We start from the raw sequence: 10,000 nt of genomic DNA, 5'->3' as shown, positions 1-10,000 counted from the left end.
TACATCACTCTAAGCATAATTTACAGCATTTTAATATCTCTCTGATACTTTGCCAATCATTAAAAATGTTTTTTATTTGTTTCACATATTTATTTTTGGTGACTTAATGTGAGGAATATTCAACATGTCTTGCTATGGCCTATATACATGAAATATTAATTGGAATATGTTCAATTTCAGTTAATATTTTGTTGATTTTATTTTATTTTTTTTACTAGTACTGTACTGTTAAATAAATGTATTATTAGCCTCTTAAGTAAATTACTTATTTAAATTTTTTTATGTATTTACTTATGGTTTTTTTCCTACAGTTTTTTTTTTTCTCCCTAAACTTTTGCACTCAACCCCTTCACTGCTTTCCTAATTAACTTTATTTTTCAATGGAAGTTTGCATATGTTAAATTTGAGTCACTTGCATCATTGAGCCTTTGACTTTCTCTCTATCAGTTCAGCTCATTTCCTTTTTTTTTCTTGCCAAAGCAATTTCAAGCATTTGGAGCCTGTGTATATGTCATAAATCTTTGTGTTTTTTTTTTTTCTCTCCCTCTTTGTCCAAAATGCCGTTGTATGCTGAACTTTGGACGCGCAAAACATCTCGTCTGACGTCTTAATTTTGCTCCCCGACACTCTCAACCAATTCCGTGTATTTCTGGGATTCAAATACACAGCAGTAAGTACGGCCAATAGCACACGATCACCTTCCGTTTGCTTATTTGAGCAAGCAGTTGTGTATTTTCTGTGAGCATATACCAGCAAGTTCCTCTGATCAAAAAGGCTTTTTCTGTCTGTTTTCAGCAGCAGAAGAATCTGGAGGGATACGTGGGCTTTGCAAGCCTTCCCAACCAAGTGTACAGAAAGTCTGTGAAGCGGGGCTTCGAGTTCACTCTGATGGTTGTGGGTAAGGAAGCGCATTCTTTGAATGTATTGATTTTGATCTGCTTTGTAACCTTCGGCATGCGGCTCGCAAATACCAAACTACACTCAACGTGTAACTAAGTTAGTGACACGTTGCTTGTGATGGATTCGGTGTGCGCTGCAGTCATTATGACCACTCGAGGAGCTTCCTGCCTAATTTTGAATGTTTGCCAGTTCGAGACTACATTCTTGACATTTGGTCTAAACACTGTTTGGATAACCGCACAGGAAGCAGGGGTTGAATGGCAGTGATTTCACATCCTGTTCATCGTGAAAAATGCAAAGAGTTTTCAGTAAAGAATACCTAAATGGCTGACATTTTTCAAGTTGTTTTTTTTCTACGTTTAATCAAGTTTGTGGTGATATGGGATCTGCCTTGTTTTTGCTAGAATTTGGTCTGAAAGCTGTGTTTGCTTTGGCTTTGCGTGCGAGCCGCGGTTTTGTACCCGACATCCCCTGCGTTTATGAATCTGACCCCGGGACTCGTGGTTGTGCATGCTTGAGTTATTTTCGGTCGCAAGCGAGAGGCATGTTCAAGACATTATTTGTGGTCTCTGCAGCTGCAAAATATTGTCTTTGGTAAGACTTCTGTGTCTTTTTTCATCGTATAGTATCCCAGCGTTGAACTGATTTCAATGGCATTAACGAAGCTTTACGGCGCTTGCTCTCGCTGATTTGTTCTCCAAATTGCCTGTGCTGCGCGGGTGGACTTTACCCAGTTGTTCTTGCGTTAGTGTTTGGGTATGGAGAACGGCCAAGTCTGTAATGGTGCCAGCCACTCGCCCTGCCAGAATCAATTTACTCTTGTTAATGTGCTGACCTCACCGCGTGAGACCGCACAGATGAATGTCGCGCTCTCTTAGTTCTCTAACCTTCATCCAGTGTTTATCCGTCACTCTGGTAGCTTGCGCTCTGTGTTCACACTAATGCTAAACGCGTAATAATGAAGCGTCATCGCAGCGCTGGAGAGGTATTGAGTTAGTCATATTTGAATTTCCAGAACACTTAGTGGTAAGTATTTAGAATGAAGTTCACTTGGTCACATCTTGATGGATTTACTAAAGAAATGGCAAAAAGCTGCTTGTGAGGTTAATGCCACTGTTTTCGCATGGGGTTTTTAGACTGGATGTAAAAAAAAGGCTGTTCCCTCCAGCATTGACGTAATTCATGTAGGGGAAGTTCACATAGGGCATGTCTTTGCATTCCATCTGAACTATTATTTTAATTGTTTGTCTATTTAGTCACGAATCAGATGGATTTTAATGGCCGCTCTCTCGTGCCGTGAATGTCACAATTCAAAGATTTTGAATGCAATGGTGGATAAGTGTATAATCAGCCATTACATTGCCATTAGTAGATTAAGTTTGTAAAATAAATAGCAGTTTTCTCATATATATATATATATATATATATATATATATATATATATATATATATATATAGTGAGAAAACTGCTTCTTATTTTATTTTATTTGTGTCTGCAGTATATTACCCTGCTTTCTAGATATTGAGTCTGCATCAAGTCCAAATCTGTCCAGCACTATTTATCTCTGTAAAAAAAAAATGCATATTTAAAATCTCTTTTTTCATATTTGCCTGTAGGTTTTTAAATTTTGTCTAAAATAATTCTTCAAGTGCTTATTGTAAACTGAATTAAAAAAAAAAAAAAAATATGTATATTACACACATTTTTTTTCTTATATAAAGAATTCTCTTGTTCTCATCAAGACTGTGTTTATTTGATCAAAAAAATTGTCCTTTTATTCAGGAGAGTCAGGGTTGGGAAAGTCCACGCTGATAAATTCTCTGTTCCTGACGGATATGTACTCTGGAGAATATCCTGGACCTTCACATAGAATCAAGAAAACAGTTCAGGTATGTGTTTTAGGATTTGTTTTCTAAATGTCAATGGATACTGCTTGTTTCTTCTCAGTTGTGCACTGGGAACAGAAGGTGGACATTACATTTTTTTTAACCTGAATATAGTTTTAGAAAGGTTTTACTCTTAAGCACACATTTCCAGGTCTCTATGCCACTGTACTTCAGGCTTCTCAAGCATACTTAAGTAATACTTCAGTAATAGCTATGCTATGTCCTGCGTGTTTGTACTTGTAGCCTTTAGACTGACTTTAGTCCAAAGCTTTACACAACATTTCAGCTTTATGATAATAGTCTTCACATCACACTCCACTAATACCCAGCGGTATGTAAACAGACACTAGCTACTAGTGTTTATACCAGCCGTTCATGAGGTCTTAATTATTTAGTGGTTACTACAGCATATGTTGAGGGCCTCCATGTAGAAATAGTAATTCAGTTGGTCTGTTATTCACAGGTGGAGCAGTCCAAAGTGTTGATGAAGGAGGGAGGCGTCCAACTTCTGCTCACAATAGTGGACACTCCAGGATTCGGAGACGCTGTGGACAACAGCAACTGGTGAGAACGATTGTGGTGGATTGCCAGATAAAATGATCACAGCACGGTTTAATATCAGGTTGCTTGATATAATTAGATGTCTGTGTGATTGTGTTTTCATTACTGTGGTGTTGCTTTAAACCAAAAGCGTGACCTACATCTCTTGTGTGTTTTCTGCTCCAGCTGGCAGCCGGTCATTGATCACATTGACAGCAAGTTTGAGGATTATCTGAACGCTGAGTCGCGTGTGAACAGACGGCAGATGCCGGACAGCAGAGTGCACTGCTGTCTGTATTTCATTGCACCCTCAGGACATGGGTGAGTGATTGGAGACCTGCCCTTCTGCTTTCCCGCTGTAAATTATTCTTTATTATGTCTTAAAAGAAGGAGAAAAGTGAGCAATTATATGTTGACCCCTCATTTAGCATCACTAGAGTGCCATTTTTTTCGTGATTTCAATTGAACAATTGACATTGAAGACTGGTGTAGTGATGCTGAAAAAGTCACAGGAATAAATGACGTTTTAAAATATATTCAAATAGAAAGCAGTTATCTTAAATTGTAACAATATATGCAGTCTTTCAAAAATATTTAAAAACAAATTATAATTATAATTTTGTGCCTAGAATAAGTTGGTTGTACATAAACCTATACCTGTTTGTTTGTTTGTTTTTAGTTTTTCTATTATGCTTTCATTTTTTTTTCTGCTAAGATGTCTGATAATAGATTTCATTGACAAAACTGAGTTGAGGTCACTGAAATTTTCAGTGAAAACATTAGAATGACTGTATTATTGTAAGCTGCTGTTGTCGGACAATAGAGGATCTGTGTGCAGCGGCAGTGAAGATGCAGGAACGTGTCTCACTATTCAGTCTTGTGTCCACACAGTCATGATTATCAGAACTGAAGCGTGAAAGAAAGTAAATAGTATGGGTGTTGTTGCCGATGATTCAAAACGGAAAGCAATTTAGCAGTAAAAGCAAAACACATGAACACTGGTGGCTTAGTAATGTCACCAATGTTCAATAAACAATTATAATAATAACACTTTTCTACAATAAGCAACGCTTTACATTTATTGTATATTTAATTTCTTTTTTTAATGTCTTTTAAATACTGGTATTTTCTTAAAAAGTAGATCATCGGATATTTGGTTGGAACTCCAAACTACATTTTTACCTTATTTATAGCAAATGCGAGTCGTTTTTAACTGTGCAAAAGTTCAAAACCCTAACCTTAAATATGAAACGTAGTTTCAGTGATGCTTTCATTTGCAAAGACTATCAAAAAGCTATTGACAGAACTGTAATCATTATCACAGTGTTGTGTTGTATGTTTTTCCACCAGACTGAAACCTTTGGACATCGAGTTTATGAAACGGTTGCATGAGAAGGTCAACATCATCCCACTGATTGCCAAAGCAGATACCCTGACGCCCGAAGAGTGCCAACAGTTCAAGAAACAGGTCAGCCGGCTGTAGCCTCCAGCTCTTGTGTGCTAAGTCCTGTCCGTTTACACTCCCGATTAAGAAAAAGGCAAGGAGAGACAGCAGGAGTTCGAGCCTCCGGCACCATGTGTGTCTTGAGCTCTTTGCCATCTGTCAGAGTATTATCTCTGCAGGAACCATGAGCAGGAGTGCAGCATTACAGCCTAGACAGGAAAGATCAGATGAAAAGATTTGAGCACATCCACAAATAAATAAACAGGATGTTCCTCAACCCTAAACAATCGCTCCTGGTGATCCTCTGGAGGTTGTGTGCTGGGCCCGAAGGAATCGCAGAGAGCTTGTGTAATTTTTCAAGTCATTTTTTAATGTTTCACTAGATTATGCGAGAAATCCTGGAGCACAAGATCAAAATCTACGAGTTTCCAGAGACGGACGACGAGGAGGAAAACAAGATTGTGAAAACAATCAAAGTAAGAGTTCTACTTTTGTGTAACATGTATGTTTCCAAACAAAAACTTTCGTAATTTAACGACCAGTGTAATTAAACTGACCGATTTTGCAGTTGTTTTTATGGGCTGTGATGTCGTAAATGTGTCATTTTTGAATGTCCTGGTGGAGCGTTTTTGTGTAAGAAATAACCTGTTTTCTATTATCTGTCCGCTTTAAATGCTGTTCATGTAAGAGACTGAAATGTAATACAGTGATGAAGCTCAGGATCCGTTTCTGTGGAGGTGGACAGTACATGTAGTTCACCAGGTGGCTGCCCATTGAAAGCCAGCCAATGAAAAGCCGGCATGTTGCTTTAACAGCCAGATTCCTTGTACACAGCCATCCATGAGTCAGTATTTCTCTCTCTCTCTCTCTCTCTCTCTAGGATCGGTTGCCCCTGGCTGTGGTCGGAAGCAACACTATCATTGAGGCGAATGGCAAGAAGGTTAGAGGAAGGCAGTACCCATGGGGAGTGGCAGAAGGTAGATGCACTTGAAATGCTTTTTACACTCAAATGCAGCTTTGTAAGCCTGAAAGACTTCTTTCAAAAACATAGAAAAACGAATACTACTCTTCCACAAACTTCTGAATACTGTTGTTGTTCCTGGATGTGATTATGCACTTCTAAATGTAGTTATTAATTATTACATCAGCTAGAAATGACCGTTTGTGAGATCTTTGTGAAGCTTTATCCTGTAGTTAACACCTGTAAAGCTATCCTCAAAATGACATTTGTGTGTTTAAAACCTGGTTATCTTTTCTTTCTCCTCAGTTGAGAACGGGGACCACTGTGATTTCACACTCTTAAGGAATATGCTCATCAGGTACAAACAGCCACTGCAAGTCAAAACACACAGTTCAGCTGAAGACTTGAGGAGATAAAGTGTAGAAACGCAATAGCTTTGGGAGAGCGAAAGAGACTGCACTTTGACCACAAATGCATTGCTTCAAAAGTGTGCTTCAGCTATTTTTCTTAAACATTAATTGCCCCTTGATTTGATATTTTATATCACTAATGTACTGTAATATATCCCTGGGGAGTCGGTGTATAAAAAATGTACTTGTTTTGTGTCAGAACCCACATGCAGGACCTCAAAGACGTAACAAATAACGTCCATTATGAGAACTACAGAAGCAGGAAGCTCGCTGCCGTTACCTGTAATGGAATCGACAACAACAAAGCCAAAGGCCAGCTCACCAAGTAAGATACTTTCAGTATCATCTCACTGATATTAAACGACTCTTTCGTCTACTTCATCCCAGAACATGCACTTCATGTCAAAATGAAGGCCGGCCTGGTTTGTCGTGTGATTTGTGATGTTTATACGCTTTAAGTGCGAGCGGAAATGCCTGGAATAATGCAAGACGGCAGCATCGGGATTACATTCCACACTGCCTCGTCTCAGACGCTTAAAACACGCTCAACTCTGACCACATTGCGTCACTGTGTGTGAATGTAAAGTATAACGCTCAAGCAACAATGTGTTCCTGGCACGCGCCACTCCACATCTCTGGTGTTGCGTATGTGAATTTAAACAGCCATCTCATTAATAGTAGCGTCATATTAGTAATTTCACACGAGTAATTTAATACAGTTGACATAACACATTAACATTTACTCTGAAAATAACTTTGTTTGTTAATTATAGCATATAGATTTTAGAACTGTGTATCTAACTGATGCTCAGTTGTCAGCATTGTGACATTTTACGTTGCATCATTTCCTGTCGTATTAGAGAGCACACTGTAAATGATATATACTTACATTTGTGGCTGGTGACTTCGGTTTTTAAAGTCAACATAATGTTTGCAAGTCAGACAGGATATTAATTCAAATCTAGAGCAGTGCTTTATTTTATTAATTATAAACGGGAAGGGATTACATTTCGATTTCATGTTAACTCTTACTCAACCCGATGGCTTAAATATATTTTCTATCAATACATTTTGAGGCGGTTTATATTAAGATATCCCTTTACACTTTGCTGTGATCGCTAACCTTTTAATTGAAGAATTGAGAGTTTTAACACAAGCACAGCGCACGTATGCATGAGCACGCGCTCACAGACATGTTTGTGGTCACGCCATGCAGCTTTCAAGTAGTCAACTGTCACCTCTAACCTAAAATATCGTTTTTGCAAGAAAACCACATTAAAAGCGTTCTAATCCAAATTAGTCTTTCCTCTCGTCTGCTTTCTGTTGACACATTATTTTGCTCTTCAGTGCACAGTATGATTTGTAGCATGCTAAGTATGTGTGTTTTTGTCTTTTAGAGTTGACACGGTTGAAGGCATGTAAGTGGTCATTTACATTTTTCCAAATCCCTGTGTTGTACAGATCCTCTCTTCCTCTGGGAACGGTCTCTTGCGGTGTCTGTTATCTCCCTCTTTTTCCACAAGTTCCACGTGTGATTCTTTTCCGGGGAGTAATAGACCTTATTAGATTAGAGGAAGTCAAACGCTTCCTTTTTTTTTCCTGATGTGAAGTATCCAGGAGTATATCCTACTGTTTGTTTGAGTAGGAGAAAAAAATGGACTCGCAGATGCTCAGACTTTGATTCACAAAAATGGTTGCACTGAAATCAAATTTGTTCTGCTCATATTTCATGAATGATATATTTTATTCTGTTGTTCCAAAATTGAGATGAGTGTTTTTGTTATTTAAATATATAATCACTAATATTTATTAAAATAAATGTGTGTGTGTATATATATATATATATATATATATATATATATATATATATATATATATATATATATATATATATATATATATAAATATATTAATATATTAATTTATTTATTCTACAATATATTTGTAAATAAAATAATGATATATTTGCATACTGTATATTTAAATTAACATTTATTTTATGGAAAGTAATGTTTTTTTTTTTTATATATATATTATATTATATTATATTATATTAGTGTTTTCTTTAACGATAGTATCCCTGAATAAAATGCATCATGAATGAATCACTTTGGACTGAATCAACATCGTATCGTGACTCATCTAAAGATTCCCACCGTCTTTGCATATGTTCCTCTTCGCAGCTTTCCTGCGCCACTCACTAACTCTGATCAGCGTAAATGCTTTGGCCATTAACAGCTTTTAGGTTCCTCTAGAACCAGGGTGTTCGTTCGTTTGATGTTCTTCCTCCTTTTTCTCTGCCTTAGCAAGACTGGCCGTGGTTAGCTGCCAGAGGTGTTTAGAGGGAGCGATTGGTCGCGGGTGTCACCTTGAGCTCATCTTTGTTATAAAGAGTGTTCGTCCACCTTTCCACCTCGTCTTGTCTTGTGAAGATGCACAAGGATGCATTGCTTTAGAGGAAACTGTGGGATGTGCCCTCATGATTATGAATTGCATGTGTCAAAACTAGGAGCCCGCTCGCCCAGATGGAAGAGGAGAGAAGGGAGCATGTGGCTAAAATGAAGAAGATGGAGATGGAGATGGAGCAGGTGTTTGAGATGAAAGTCAAGGAAAAGGTCCAGAAGCTGAAAGATTCAGAGGCAGAGGTACTTGCAGCGCAATTCCTTGACAATCATAAAATGCATTAGGTGATAAAACTAAAAGAATAACATCTTTATACAAATATTTTTTTATATAAAACAAATTTTATATAAAACCTTTTTTATTTAAACTTTAGTTATATGAATAAAATTAACTGATTTTCTTTTTTTATTTATTTATATTTATTTTACTTTTTTATTCATGTACTAAAATAACTTGAAGTAAATTATTTAAAACTGTAGATTAAAAAATAAAATTAAATTAAAATAAAAATAAAAATTATTGCAGGTATATTATACAATACAGACACAGAACAAACCAACTAAAAGCTTAACTAAAAAGAAAACTAAATACAAAAAATGTATAATAATTAAAACTGTAATAGTATCTCAATGATACTGAAACAAGTTTGAAATGCCTTTTTGCTCTTTAGTTAAATTGAACGATCTATCGGCTGTCTGCTTAGATTGCTTGATTTAATTGGCAATAACAGCCTGACGTCTTGTTTCTGTGTGACTTTTGCAGCTGCAGCGGCGTCATGAGCAGATGAAGAAGAACCTGGAGGCTCAGCATAAGGAGTTGGAGGAGAGACGACGTCAGTTTGAGGAGGAGAGATCCACCTGGGAGACCCAGCAGCGTATCCTGGAGCAGCAGAAAATGTATGTCATCTGATTCATTTACATATTTTTAAAGGTGCCATAAAATGGAAAAATGTAACAATAACCGTGGTATTTTTAAATAATACATTTCTGTACATGGAAAGACACCAAGACCTCAGACACCAAGTTTTCCTCCTCATATAAATCTTGCGCATGCAAAAGACCGCTGAAAAATAGGCGCAACAGAACAGCGACGTTGTGAAGTGCATGGTTGAGTTGCCGTCTGTGTTCAGAAAGGCACAAAAATAAAACAACCTGTTTTAATAATATAACGCGAGCCACTAAATAGACATGGTTAGCTTGCTAGCAATAGCCTAAGATTTAGATTATCACATAAACAGAGTAAGGAGAGATGACTGACTCTCTGTAGTATAAACAAAGTGTGTGCGATCACTGAAAAACGATCATGCATATTGACAGCTACTGCATGATGCCTGCATTTTATGCACAGTACAATTACACAAACATATAACCGCCAAAGAAAGTACTTAAATATTTTCCTCCCTGTGTTTTTTTTTTTTTTTTTTTTCCTGCTATGTGAGCTATTAGCTGCACCGTG

At 37.2% G+C, this 10,000-nt stretch overlaps 1 protein-coding gene across 3 annotated transcripts in view; it reads left to right on the top strand.

The window, feature by feature from the left end:
• Window positions 1–10,000, top strand: part of sept7b (septin 7b) — a 13,478-nt gene that overhangs the window by 1,685 nt on the left and 1,793 nt on the right. For 2 of the 3 annotated variants that reach the window (XM_043231840.1, XM_043231842.1), the window contains 12 exons: window positions 796–898; window positions 2,684–2,790; window positions 3,251–3,351; window positions 3,514–3,648; window positions 4,678–4,795; window positions 5,155–5,247; window positions 5,652–5,748; window positions 6,039–6,090; window positions 6,342–6,467; window positions 7,540–7,560; window positions 8,652–8,787; window positions 9,308–9,441. In XM_043231840.1, the coding sequence (XP_043087775.1) occupies window positions 796–898; window positions 2,684–2,790; window positions 3,251–3,351; window positions 3,514–3,648; window positions 4,678–4,795; window positions 5,155–5,247; window positions 5,652–5,748; window positions 6,039–6,090; window positions 6,342–6,467; window positions 7,540–7,560; window positions 8,652–8,787; window positions 9,308–9,441 (1,223 nt within the window). The remainder of the gene's footprint in view (window positions 1–795; window positions 899–2,683; window positions 2,791–3,250; window positions 3,352–3,513; window positions 3,649–4,677; window positions 4,796–5,154; window positions 5,248–5,651; window positions 5,749–6,038; window positions 6,091–6,341; window positions 6,468–7,539; window positions 7,561–8,651; window positions 8,788–9,307; window positions 9,442–10,000) is intronic. The other variant, XM_043231841.1, reaches the window with a different exon arrangement.

Source organism: Puntigrus tetrazona, unplaced genomic scaffold (genome assembly GCF_018831695.1).
Source record: "Puntigrus tetrazona isolate hp1 unplaced genomic scaffold, ASM1883169v1 S000000456, whole genome shotgun sequence".
Classification (NCBI taxonomy): Eukaryota; Metazoa; Chordata; class Actinopteri; order Cypriniformes; family Cyprinidae; genus Puntigrus; species Puntigrus tetrazona.
The sequence above is the reverse complement of the archived record's forward strand: the minus strand, read 5'-3'. Positions and strand labels throughout refer to the sequence as shown.